General features: G+C 41.9%; 1 protein-coding gene across 1 annotated transcript in view; it reads left to right on the top strand.

The window, feature by feature from the left end:
- Psmd11 (proteasome 26S subunit, non-ATPase 11) overlaps positions 1-14249 on the top strand; it is a 41029-nt gene that overhangs the window by 21593 nt on the left and 5187 nt on the right. The window contains exons 6-8 of the mRNA XM_028759402.1: positions 6312-6506; positions 10501-10645; positions 12571-12631. Of these exons, the coding sequence (XP_028615235.1) occupies positions 6312-6506; positions 10501-10645; positions 12571-12631 (401 nt within the window). The remainder of the gene's footprint in view (positions 1-6311; positions 6507-10500; positions 10646-12570; positions 12632-14249) is intronic.

The following is a 14249-nucleotide window of genomic DNA, read 5'->3' as shown; positions in this document are numbered from 1 at the left end:
ATAGTCTCTTGGCTGGTAGACTTGTACTGTGACTTAAAAGAAGTTAATTCTCTCATGGTGGTGAGAAACCTCTTGAACAACCCAATAAGAGATGAAGTGAAACATCAGAAAAAAAGTTTTTTTTTAAAAGCTTTATTTTATGTATGTAAATATACTGTAGCTGTCTTCAGACACACCAGAAGAGGGCATCAGATGTCATTAGAGATGATCGTGAGTCACCATATGGTTGCTGGGAATTGAACTCAGGACCTCTGGAAGAATATCCAGTGTTCTTAACCACTGAGCCATCTCTCAAGCCCAGAAAAAAAGTTAACATACTGTCAGGAACTGCACTTACTGGACAGGGTAGGGAGTGGGGGAAATTTGAGGTGTGTGGGGGGAGCAAAATCAGCACAAGGAGAAGGAGAATCCTCAACTCTTGGGGGAGGGGGGAGGGAGGGAAGGGGGAGGGGGAGGCAGGCTACATAATTTATCTTGAGATTCTAATTTTTCCTTATACGTTTCCAGTGTTCTGTTTTTTTCTTGATCACTTTCATTTTCAGTTTTAACTGTGTCATTTTGATCTATTACTGTTTTTATTTCTTTTCAAAGCTGAAAAGCATCATTAGAATTTTTTCCTAGTCCTCTTGCATCTGATTCTTCTTTTTTTTTTTTTTTGGGGGAGGGGGTTTATTCAGGGCAGAGGGCAAAGGTAGGGAGAGAAACGAGAGAAGATGGTGGAGAAAGAGAAGAGAGAAAGAAGTGGAGGCCGGCCATGACCACGTGGAGAGAGGGGGAAGGGAAGGGAGGAAGGGCAAGGAGAAGCTAGAGGCAAGAGAGTAAGAGAGTAAGAGCTCATCTGATTCTTCTTAATTGCTCTTCCTAACTGTGACCAAACTCTGGGATCCAGAGATCCCTCTTGAGGGAAAGAAGGGTGAAGTTTGCTAATGAGCTCCAGGAAGTTCATAGACTGATAATACCTGCTTCAGCTCTTTCTTCCAGCAACTTTGTTACTCTTTTAACCCTGCCTCCCATCTTTTTATCTCAGTGAATGCTCCTGCCCTGTTATACTTGTGTGCATGTGATTCCCAAGAGTCACTCACCTTTTAACCCTTTCTCCCTTATTCTTTCTTTTTAAATCCCCATATCTCATGTCCCTGTTGAGGGCAGCCTGTAAGCACTGGCTTTTACTTACTGGTTTAAGGTCACCTGATAATGGCCTCAAGGAATTAAATCAGGCCAGGTTGGAGGGGCCACAGCACAACTGAGGCTATGATAGTTTTATTGAGAACAGTGAGACTTCTTAAATCTTTATCAGCAACAGAATATAGTGACAGTTAGTTGCCAGGATCAATACAGTTGTAGTTGCCAGAATACAGTGTTGTTTCCAAGGTATATAGGGTATACAAAGTTACTGTCTAAGGCCAATTGTCTCATGCCTCTTTGGCTACTAAGGGAACATACCAGAGAAACACTAAGTGATCTGAATGCTTCACTGCCTGAGGGAGTCCTCAGTTTCTCAGGAATTGGAAGGCACACTGTGCCCCAGGAGCCATGAGATCTAATGTGAAAAACCTATGGAGCATGCTTCTAAGGCAGCTGGGCCAGGCCAGTTCCATGGTTCCTTGAAGAAAATATTGCCAGTATTTAGTTTTTATCCTGCAAAATGGCTGGCGCACTCTCTCTCCCTCTCCTTCCTTCCTTCCTTCCTTCCTTCCTTCCTTCCTTCCTTCCTTCCTTCCTTCGTATATTTTTTGAGTCAGGGTTCTCTGTTGTGTCTCTGTTGGAACTTTCTCTGTAGACCGGCTGGCCTCAAACTCAACAGTTCTGTCTGCCTCTGACTCCAAAGTGTTGGGATTAAAGCTGAGCACCATCATGTCTGGCCAATTGTTTCATATGTTTTAAGAAGATAGTAGCTTTTTTAAAAAAGCTAGCTTTATAACGTTCGTTCGTTCCTCTGTGTGTGTGTGTGTGTTCCTCAGGAGTGATTTATTTATTCATTCATTTAGAGACAAGGTCTCAAGGAGCCCTATTGTTCCTCAGGAATGTTCTACTTATTGATTGATTGATTGATTGGCCCAAAACCTTTTTATGTAGAATAGTTGGCCTCAACTTACAAGATCCATCAGTGTCTTTGCCTCTGTCTCCTGAGTACTAGAAATAATGGTGGATGGTACTATGCCTGACTCCATCTTGTTTTTGAGACAGGGACTTAGGACTTCCTGATTAGGGTACATTGGCTGGCTGGCCATTGAACTCCTGGGGATTCTCCTTTTTCTGCCTCCCCAGAATTTGGATTAAAAGTGTCACCATGCCTTGATTTTTCTTTTCTTTTTTTTTTTTCTTCCTTTTTTTTTGTTCTGGGGCATGAACTCAGGTCCTCAGGTTTGTGTGGCAAGTACTTTACAGAGTTCTCTCTCCAACCCCTAAAATTCACCTTGCAGAGTTACATAATTCAGTGATTTTTTTTTTTTATTGGTAAAAACTGTATTCACTAACTGTACAATGACCACCACTAATTTCAGAACGCTTCTATCAGTTCAGAAAGAAGCTATCTCTAGTCACTTCTCATTAATTCTTCATTTCTCACCCCATTTTCCAAGCCCTAGGGAACTGCTGCTTGATTTCTGTACAGATCTTCCTGTTTAGCACAGTTTCTGTGAATGCAGTCATATAACACGTGGTCATCGTTTGTTAGAAAAATGTTCTCAAGATTCACCCATGTTGGCCGGGTGGTGGTGGCGCACGCCTTTGATCCCAGCACTTGGGAGGCAGAGGCAGGCGGATTTCTGAGTTCGAGGCTAGCCTGGTCCACAGAGTGAGTTCCAGGACAGCCAGGGCTACACAGAGAAACCCTGTCTTGAAAAACCAAAAAAAAAAAAAAAAAAAAAAAAAAAGATTCACCCATGTTGTCACATGTGTCAGCACTTCATTATTGCTAAACAATTGTCCACTTGATGTACCGTTTGTGTGTATGTGTGCTGGTTCATGTATGTATGGAGCCAGAGATTGACGCTCAGTGTCTTCAATCATTGTTCACCTTAATTTTGAGACAGGATCTGTCACTGAGAGTGGTGGTTCATGGATTGGCTAAACTTGATGGCCACCATTTCCTGAGGATCCTTCTACCTCTGTCTTTGCAATAACCTTTCACTTGGATGCTGGAGATCAAAACTCATGTTGGTGTAGAAGTACTTTACCAACTGAGCAGTCTCCCCAGCCTGTGGCTGTGTCCTGTTCATCACATGATAGGATTTTGTACTGTTTGTGGCATACTGCTGTTTCTTTATTTTGAATGCAGGCCTAGAAGAGGAGTTACTAGGTCAAGTGCTATCTATAGTTTTTTGAAGAGCAACCAAGCTGTTTCCCAAGTGGCAGAAACATCCTCATCAATACTATCTTTTATTGTTGTTTCCTTAATGTATATAAGTAGGATTTCCTTATGGTTTTGGTTTGCATTTCTTTAATGATCCAGGATGTAGAACATTTTTATATGATACATATATATTTAGATACTTTGCTTATTTTTACTTGAGTTATTTGCATATTATTATTAGGGTCTATTTGTTTGTTTGGGAGAGTAACAGGATCTTGGTTTGTAGCCTTGGCTAGCCTTAACTATTAACTCCTTAGTATCTTGAGTGCTGGAATAGCAAGCCTGAGCTACAAACCCAGCAATGTGTTTTACCTTGATTGTTAAATCCTAATTTTTCACATTTACTTATTGGTTTATTTATCTATCTGTGTGAATGCATGTGTGTGACATCTCTGTGGGCGTATTTGTAGAGGTCAGAAGATAACCCAAGGAAGTCAGTTCTTACCTGCTGTGTGGTTTCTGGGGACTGAACTCATGAGAGCCTTGCAGCAGATGTCTTTACTAGTTGAATTATCTTTTTGTCTGTTTGATTTTTGAGACAAGAGTTTTTCTGTTTGGCCCTGGCTGTTCTGGAACTTGCTCTATAAACCAGGCTTGCCTCAAATTGAGGAATCCCCCTGCGTCTGTCTTCTAAGTGCTGGGTGGGGTTAAGGGTATATACCAGTGTGCCGAGCTACCAGTTGAATCATCTTGCTGTCCCTGTTTTTATTTTTCATTCCCATTAATTAGCATTAGTAAATTGAAAGTATTTAGTCCCATCAGTTAGGAAGATTGGTATTTGTAAATATTTCCCCCCTTGAGTTATTTCTTCACTTTTTCAGATGTTTTCATTTTGTAGTACAGATTGGTATACTGTACTACACTGTGTGTGTGATGTGATTGCATGTGTATATGCATGTTCATATGTGTATGTGCATTTGTTTGTGTTGGAGAGCATAGTTTGACATAGAGTATCTTCCAGGATTGCTTTGTACCTTATGTTCTGAGGGAGCGTCTCTCCCCTGAACTTTTGGATTTAGCTAGTTTAGCTATTATAGTTTGCTTTGGGAATTTCTGGTTTCCAACTACCAAGTCCTGGGATTGTTGGTGGAGCCGACATTCCTGTTAAGTTTTTTATTTTATTGATGGTATCTTTTAAAGTAGGTTTTGCACCAGCAAATGGCTGAGCAGAAGGTAGAGGTGCTTGCACTCACGTCTAGGGGCCTGAGTTTAATTTCTGGATTCCTGGAGGTGACAAGTGAGATTGACTGTCAAGTGTTGTCCTTTAAAGCCTCTTGGTACATGCCTTTGATCCCAGACCTCAGGAGGCAGAGGTAGGTAGATCTCTGAGTTCTAGGCCAACCTGGTCTACAGAGCTAGTTCCAGGACAGTTAGGGCCACACAGAGAAACCCTGTCTCAAAAAAAAAAAAAAAAAAAAAAAAAACCAAAGTTGTCCTCTAACTGCCATGTGTTTGCTGAGCCCCTATTGGGCTTGGGCTCCCACATGTGTGCACGTTGAATAAAGTACACTTAAATTATAATGACATACTATTCATCCTTTTCATTTTCTTTTGTTGTTTATCCTATTGGTATAAAATTAATAGAAAGTCTTTAGCTGTTTTCTTTTGAGACAAGGTTACACTAGGTAGCCTTGGGTGGCTAGAAACTCAGAGATCTGCCTGTTTCTGCTTTCCAAGTGCTGAGTTTAAAGGTGTACACCACCACACCTGAGAGGTTTTATAGTTGCTTTCGTTTTCTCCCTATAGATGTGCACCATCGTCTTAATTCTTATATTTAGGCCTTTTATCCATATGAAGTTATTTTTGTACATGGTATAAATGATCTTAGTCATTTCTGAGTTGGAGAAATAAGGTATATTTGGAAAATATTGGCATATCTAAAACTCCTTCCTTGCCCATGAGCCCTTGTACTCTGGTTTATTGTGTTGGGCTTGTTGAGGCAGTTTCTTACCATGTAGCCCAATCAGGCTACATCATTCTGCCACAGCTCTATAAGAGCTGTAATTATGGTCATGCCTTCACTGTGTCTACTTCCAGAGTTTTTCACATAGTTCTTTGATTGCTGGATGGGAGAGATTCTTACTGTAAACTTAGGTGTGAGTGCATAGGAGTCTTAGCTTCAGTGTTGCTTTAGAATAAAAGCTTCAGAGAAGTGTAGTTTTCCTTTGAAAGCATATTAGAGGGAAATTTAGTTCTTGCATGGGCTGTAAAAGTGACCTGTATGAATTTCAGAAGGTTTCTTCTCATTGCCATGAGTGGAGAGTGAGGTTTTATGGAATTATAATATTCAAATCAAGGCCAACAAAAGCTAGAAAAATTGCTGGCTTCAAGGCATGTGGTTACAGGAGGATCACTGGGTCTTGCTTGCTTCCAGCTTATGTGAGAAAATAGGAGCCTCAGAGTTAGGAAGAGACTTAGCCTCAGAGAAATAGGTAGAAAGTGAAAGGGGAGAATGCTTGATGTCCTTTTGGTCTCTGAGCATAGAGGCATCGTGCCTGGATATATAAGTGCATATATATCACAAAGTCACATGGTCACAAATTTAAAACAAACCTTCCCTTTTTTTTTTAAATTAAAAAAATAATGTATGATGACTGTTTGTCTGCATGTATGTATATGTACCACATATGTATGCGGGGTGTCCACAAAGAGTGGACACCAGGATCCCCGGGAACTGGAACTACAGATGGTTGTGAACCAACATGTGGGTTCTGGGAATTGAACCAGGTGATCTACTAGAGCAACTAGTGTTCTTTGAACCTTTCTTTGGGGGTGGGGTGGGGAGTCTGGGTATGGCAGCTCACACCTTAAGGTCAGCTTGCTTGGTCTTCATAGTACATTCCAGGCCATCCAGAGCTATATAGTAAGTTCCTATCTTAAAAAGAGGGGGGGTGGGGTCGAGTGGGGTGGGAGTGGTACCGAGGCTAACAAATACATATGTATTTTCCTTTTTCAGGTTCTCAACTGCTGCGGGAGTTGAAAAAGATGGATGATAAAGCCCTTTTGGTGGAAGTACAGCTTTTAGAAAGCAAAACTTACCATGCACTGAGTAATCTGCCGAAAGCCCGAGCTGCCTTAACCTCTGCTCGAACCACAGCAAATGCCATCTACTGCCCCCCTAAATTGCAGGCCACCCTGGACATGCAGTCAGGTAACAGGCCCAGCAGTGCATAGGATGCGCTTCCTTACTGCTCTCCTTATCTTAAGGGTGAAAGGAATGGGGATTGAGGAGTAGAGGGTTGGGTAAGGGTGGAGCTGAGGCTGGCTGATTTGGTTCGACCTTCCTCACAGAAACCAATTGCAAGGCTGCCTTTCTAACCAGGTTTTTCCTATTAACTGTCTAAAATAATTAAGAACATAGTTATTAGTGCCTGGCTTGAAACCTGACTCTCAGAGCCATCATACCTTATGGGTCTCAATTAATTTACCTCTTAGTTACTTACTGAGAATGCTAGCATGTCTCTCCCAGACTGGCTTACTATGTGTGTCAACCAAACCTATTAGTCTTTTAGAGACTTTTGGAAGCTTGTAGGTTTGTTTTTTTGTTTGTTTGTTTGTTTTTTTTAAAGGGCCACATATCAGGGCTATTAGAAGATAATCCTAATCCAGATGTTCTGTGTTGTTTTCATACACTTGTGCCTTGTATACAGATTCCTATGTATCTTTCTGGACCCAATTCAGATGCCTCTTCTGCATATGTCCTTTGCTCATTCTTTCTTGTTATTGACACAGGGTCTCATTATATAACTCTGAACCAGGCTGGCTTCCAACTCACAGATTTACCTTTGCGGGCTCTCTGCTTTTGAATTAACGTGGGGGAGGTTTTTTTTTTATATGAATGAGTGTTTTGTCTGCATGTATGTATGTGTACTACTTGTATGTCTGGAGCCCACAGAAGCCAGAAGAGGGCATTGATCTCCTGGAGCTGGGGTTACAGACAATTGTCAGCCACTATGTGGGTGCTGGGAACTGAACCTAGGCCCTCTGCAAGGACAGGGGCTTTCTCCATTCCCCAAAATCTGTTCTTCTGTACACACTATCATAATAAACTCCTAGGAGTCTTGTCTGTATGTTTTCTGCTTGGCACATGGAAGATTCCCTTTAATGTTTGTGTTGAATGACTGTGTGGGTTTTTGCTTTTAAAAGTAAATATTCAGGCTGAAGAAATGGCTAAGCAGTTCGGAATGCATTGAGCAGCTCACAACTAGTCTGTAATTCCAGCTCTAGGGGATTTGATGCCCCCTTCTGGCCTTTCTGGGCATGTACACAAACACACTCAGATACATGAATAAATGAAAAAAGAAAATCTTAAAAAAAAAAAAGTAAACATTCTGTGGAATCCATTCTCCTAGCTGGGCTGCCTTGTCTGGCCTCAGTGAGAGAGTATGTTCCCAGTCCTGCAGAACCCTGTCTTGAAAAACCAAGAAAAAAAGAAAAGAAAATAACAAATTTGATTTTGAGGCCTTATTCCCACCCCACCCCACTTTTGGGAGTGGTGAATGGTTTCCAGGTAGGATTTCTCTCTCCTGGACCCATTTTGTAGACCTGGCTGGCCTTGAACTCAAAGAGGTCCACCTGTCTCTGCCTCCATTGCCACCATGCTGGCCCCACTCTGCCTCCTCTTAAAAAGATAATGTTCCATATAATAATCTGTGCTGGCTTTGGACTTGAATTCTTGTTTCTCAGCCTCCTGAGTATTGGGGTTATAAGCTCCTCCTTTTTCCCCCAAACAGACTTATTTCAGTGATTTATTCTGCCCTATTGATATGCTGGGAGATATGGGGAAATTCAGATATATTAACTAAGCTTGACAGCTTTAGTAGTTTGTTGTATCTTTTTTCCCCTTTTAGATTTATTTAGTTCTATTTAATGTGTGTCTTTATTTTGCCTGCGTGTATAGTCTTTGTACAGTCCTGTGTGTCTGGTGCTCACAGAGGCTAGAAGAAGGTGTTAGATTCTCTGGAACTGGAGTTACTACCATGTGTGTTAGCTACCATGTGTGTTCGGGGAATTGGATTCAAGTCCTCTGGAAGAGCAGTCAGGGCTTTTAACTGCTAAACTATTTCTCCAGCCCCAGTTTGTTATATTTTGAGGGACTGTTCCTTGGCTATAAAGAAGTACATATGCTGGGTGGTGGTGGCACATGCCTTTAATCCCAGCACTTGGGAGGCAGAGGCAGGTGGATTTCTGAGTTTGAGGCCAGCCTGGTCTACAGAGTGAGTTCCAGGACAGCCAGGGCTACACAAAGAAACTCTGTCTTGAAAAAACAAACAAACAAACAAACAAACAAACAAAGTACATATTTTCCTATAGGCCTCTTTAGTTAAGAACTGTTAATAAAAGGCTTTGACTCTTCCCTCAGGTGGAAGATATTAGGTTATAGGCAAAGGTGCTGTGCTTACCACCTCTGTGCATTGTGTCCCAGTTGCTAGAGTGAGTTATGGGCGTGCTGCTAAAATGGTGATTTTTCTGGGATCAACTTTTAGCAGCTTTATCCTTTTACTTTTATCTGCTAAGTATTTTATATAAAGAGTGTAGGGAAGCACTCTGGTAAAGAGATGGCTGGGGTTGAGGTCTTTAATGTCATAAAGGGATACAGAATTAGGCTAATCTATAGAGGGATGCTTCTCAGCTTACTAGCTACTAACTTCCATGTCATCTCAGGTGCATGTCATATGGTGCATGTAGTCATTTCAGCTAACATTAAGCTCATCTGGAGCAACCAGATTGGGCTTAGCGAGATAAAATTTGGCATTAACCTAAAGATATTGACTAGTTGTGTGTAGGTGTTTATGGAATTGGATTATATGAGATTTATTATACACTTACTGCATATAGGCAAAAGCACATCCACAAATAAGTTCTATTTGAAATGAAAGAAATAACATGTTGGGGAATGTTACCAATTAGGATAGCTGCTTCAGAATGAAAATCCTAAATTTAACCAGGTGTGGTAGCACACACTTTTACTCCAGTATTTGGAAGCAGAGGTGGATCTCTGTGACAGCTGGAGGCCAGCCTGGTTTACATAGTGAGCTCCAGGGCAACTTAGGTTACCTAGTGAGACCCTGTCTTGAAAAATTAAACGAAGAGAAAAAAAACAAACTCACCTTAGAAAAAACTGCATTACTAACTCTTTTTTTTCTAAAAAATCTGTTTATTTTATGTATATGAGTACACTGTAGCTGTTTTCAGACATACCAGAAGAGGGCGTTGGATCACATTACAAATGGTTGTGAGCCTCCACGTTGTTGCTGGGAATTGAACTCCTAACCTCTGAAAGAGCAGTTAGTGCTCTTAATAGCTGAGCCATCTCTCCAGCCTGCATTACTAATTCTTATTTTTTATTTTAATTTGGTGGTTTTGCTTTTGAGATACAGTCCCATGAAACCCAGGGTGGCCTTAAAATTGATTTGTAGTTGAGGATGACCTTGAACTTGTGATCTTTCTGTTCCCGACTCCAAGTGTTAGGCTTACAGATGTTTGACACCATGTTTAGTTTATTTGGTGCTTAGTGTAGATGCAGGGCTTGTATGTGCTGGTCAAGCACTTTACTATATCCCAGCCCAGAGCTGAGCTGATGTTACTAATTGAGTCCAGTCATGTGGTCTGGGCGTGTGTGGAGCAGCTCACTGGCCTGTCTAGGTGATGTTCTGGAGGTTAAACATTTGTTCTAGTGGTGGTAGGACTAGGTGGTAAGAAGCAAGGGAGAGAATGCACTGTATGGTTTTGGGGTTCCTTTTGAAGTGGGTCTCTAACTCCTTTGAGAATATGAAAATGTGGTGCTGATCAGAGAAGCTAGAGACCTGGGGTTCTGTTTTTGGTTTTTCGAGACAGGGTTTCTCTGTGTAGCCCTGGCTGTCCTGGAACTCACTCTGTAGACCAGGCTGGCCTCGAACTCAGAAATCCGCCTGTCTCTGCCTCCCAAGTGCTGGGATTAAAGGCATGTGCCACCACCGCCCCTCAAGACCTGGGGTTCTAATGTCAGGTCTCAGGAGCTGGCTGTGACTTGTGGCAGTTCCTTTGTTTACACTTGGGCTCATTAGTAACTTGATGCTGTTGGGGTCAATTTCTAAGGCTTTTTATAGCTCTCCTATGGTTCTGTTATTTTATATGGTTCTTTGTTATTTCTTTTCACTGACCAGGTATTATTCATGCAGCAGAGGAGAAGGACTGGAAAACTGCGTACTCATACTTCTATGAGGCGTTTGAAGGCTATGACTCCATTGACAGCCCCAAGGCCATCACATCTCTGAAGTACATGTTGCTGTGCAAAATCATGCTCAACACGTAAGTGACCATTAACTGGAAGATGTGAGAACTAATATTTCTGCACCACAGCAGAGTTGGCTCAGGCAGGGAGTTTGGCCACTAATAGGTGCAGCTCTCGCTGCTGGCAGTGGGGCTGGTTGACACAGAGTGGGCTGGTCAGAGGTATTCTATGACACTTTTGCTTGCTTCTCTTCTAGACTTTGGGAGATGATTTTAGAAATTACTTAACTAGGAAGTAAATCTTCTCTTGGAGATTTCTTACTCTTCAAATACTCTGTCCTCACAGGTATTGAGCACAGGACAGAGTTCAGAAAATAGCTGATAGACCAGTGTTAGCCAACTGGCCCCCAGAATGGGAAGTAAATGCGCCAAGTAAATTTTTTAAAAGTGGACTTTTAAAGGCATGGTCGTTAAGTGGTGCTAGAGACTGAACCCAGAGCCTCATGTACACTAGGTAAACACTATCCCTAACCTAGGGTCATGCTTTTTAACTTCTCTAAATTTTATATTTTTATTTCCTCCCTTCATCTATTTCTATCTCTCTCCTCTTTCTGTCTCTTTCCTTCTTTCCTTTCCTTCTCTCTCTCTCTCTCTCTCTCTCTCTCTCTCTCTCCCCCTCCCCTTCCCTCCCTCCCTCCCTTCCTCCCTCCCTTCCTCCCTCTTGGGATATGCCAGGGGACATAGGATTTCATGTGGCTAGACTGGACTGGACTTGTCTTTTTTTTTTTTTTTTTTTTTTTGGGAGACAGAGTTTCTCTATGTAGCTTTGGCTGTCCTGGAACTTACTCTGTAGACCAGGCTGGCCTCAGACTCACAGAGATCCACCTGCTTTCTGAGTGCTGGGATTAAAGGCATGAGCCACCACTGCCCTGCTTGCCTTAATTTTGTTTGAAATTTAATTTTACATGTATACATATGTTTCTCCTCAATGTATGTTTGTGCGCCACTTGCATGCCTGGTGTCCAGAAGGCATCAGATTCCCTGGAGCTGGAGTTACAGATATTTGTGAGCATCTATGTGGGTGCCAGGAATTGAACCCAGGTTCTTTGCAAGAGCAACAAGTGATTTTAACCACTGAACCATCTCTCCAGACCTGGTCTCAGCTTTTTATATGGACAAGGATGATGTCGAAGGCACATTTCTGCTGTCCAAGTGTTGTGATTACAGACATGAGTTACTAGTGCTGGGAAACAAACTTAGGGCTCCATGTATGTCAGGCAGATACTCTACCAACTGAGGTACATCTCCAGGGTTGTGCTTGAACAAGACTTGCTATGCTGACATTTCATTTAAACTTACTATGCTTCCTGTTGATTATTGGGAGATGGGGCACATTCAGTTGGGCTTTTTCTTCCTTCTTCCCTTCTATTCTTTTTTGTTTATTTGTTTGTTTGTTTTTTCCAGACAGGGTTTCTCTGTTTGGCCCTGGCTGTCCTGGAACTCACTCTGTAGATCAGGCTGGCCTCGAACTCAGAAATTCACCTGCCTCTGCCTCCCAAGTGCTGGGACTAAAGGCATGTGCCACCACTGCCCAGCTCCTTCTATTCTTTTTTTTTTCTCTTCTTCCTCCTCCTCTCCTTCCTCTTCCTCTTCCTTCTCTCCCCACCTTTTCTTTCTTTTTTTTTTTTTGGAGATAGGATCTCACTATGTAGACTAGCCTGGCCTTGAACTTATAGAGATCCACTGCCTCTGCCTCCCTAAAGGTATGTACACTACCATGCCCAGTTGTGCTCTGTTTAATTTTGGGATGTTTTTACTGTGCACTGCTAGCCTTGGCCAAGAGTGAAAAAAAACAAGAACTTCTGTAGTGTTGGGATATATGGGTTCAGTTGCTTTTTATCTCGGTTGAGCTTTCACAGTGGAATTCTGGTTAGTTCTGGAGCAATTGACCAAGTTTTTTTTGTTTTGTTTTGTTTTGTTGTTTTTGTTTTTTTTTTTTGTAGGCCAGAAGATGTCCAGGCTTTGGTGAGCGGAAAGCTTGCACTTCGGTATGCAGGGAGGCAGGTAGGGAATATTGCGACTACACTTGTACTCTGAGACCAGCTTATTGTCAAGTTCATGATGTTTGATGGGCCCAGTGTTCCTCAGGTCTTCATCCTTCCTTCCCCACTCCCTGTTTTTCTCCCTTAAGCTTATTCATTTGGGCTTTCTTTATTGTTAAATTCTTGGCCTAGAAAGTCAGTGTTGGGCACTGTTATAGACAGGTAACTTGAGGGACTTAACAGAAATATATTGTAGCATTTGCTGTTAGGTTACAATTTATCTTTGGCCAGATCTTTCTGTTGTGAGCCTGACTTGCAAATAGAACCTACACAGAATCTGACATCCTGATTCTTTGGGTCAGAAACCTGCTCAGATCTGGTACAAGATGCTTGTGAGGAGGTCAGATTATGTGGTGTAAGAACTAAGCTTTTGAGACCTGCTTCTCAGCTTATCTTTCCTTCATACTATGAATCAGGGTATACTTTAAAAAGAGGCCTTCGATGGTTGATTACCCTTTTTGTATATTGGCAAATGTAGATGACTTTTTAGACCACACACTTGTAAGGATGATGTCTCAGGTGTGTGTCCTAGTCCCTCTTTGCTCTTTGACTGTCATGATTAAATCAAAGCAGTCATTTTGAATTTCAAGTATGGTTGTTTCTAAACATGAACAGATTAGGCATCTGCTAAGTCTCTGGATTATCAACAAAAACTGATTTCCTCCTTCTCTGTAAGTGGTCCTAATTTGTTGTTTCTTCAGTAAAAGTTTTAAGTCAGATTATAGTTCTGACTTGGAATACTGCCTTTTACTGTAGAGACTTTGCTCATAACTGGAGTTGAAGCCGGAGTGGTTGCATACACCTTTAATCTCAGAATTAAGGAGGCAGAGGTAGGCAGATCTCTGTTTGTTCAAGGACAGCCAGGGATATATAATAAGTCCCTGTCTCAAAACAAAGCAAAACAAAACAAAAAACCCAAAAACCAAAAACAAACTAGAATTGTAGAGTTGGGATGAGATTTGCAAATGTCCAGGAGGAGGACAGCTAGCTGAGAGTGGTGGACAGAGACTTTGAACGTTTGTTATGTGGCTCTGTGTTCCATAGTGTACTCATGACATTTATTATCTGTAGGGCAGATGCTAGAGCTTGTGCCACTTAGTCAGCCACATAGACTTACCTTCCTTATTTGTGAGGCTGACTCGGAGGAGCTCCTTGTTACTTTGGGCCTCAGTGACAGCTTTCAAAAGAAGCCAGGCTGATCTGGAAAGATGGATGTCGAGTATAGACTTGATAGTTTGGTAGGTATCTTTTTGTAACCAATTTAGAAGTTTTTCTTGGGCCCTGTCTATTCAGTTTTGGCACACTGTAGAGTTTTTTTTTTTTTTTTTTTTATTGGTTTTTTCGAGACAGGGTTTCTCTGTGTAGCCCTGGCTGTTCTGGAACTCACTCTGTAGACCAGGCTAGCCTCAAACTCTTGAACTCAGAAATCCGCCTGCCTCTGCCTCCCAAGTGCTGGGATTAAAGGCGTGAGCCACCACCGCCTGGCCACACTGTAGAGTTTTAATATTCTAGTGTAATATGTGGACGACTGCCTGAACCCCAGTGCAAAACTCACTCAATCAGTGTCTTGTATTAAAGCT

This window comes from Grammomys surdaster, unplaced genomic scaffold, assembly GCF_004785775.1.
Source record: "Grammomys surdaster isolate TR1022 unplaced genomic scaffold, NIH_TR_1.0 126278, whole genome shotgun sequence".
Lineage (NCBI taxonomy): Eukaryota > Metazoa > Chordata > Mammalia > Rodentia > Muridae > Grammomys > Grammomys surdaster.
This window is presented reverse-complemented; position numbering and strand designations above follow the sequence as displayed.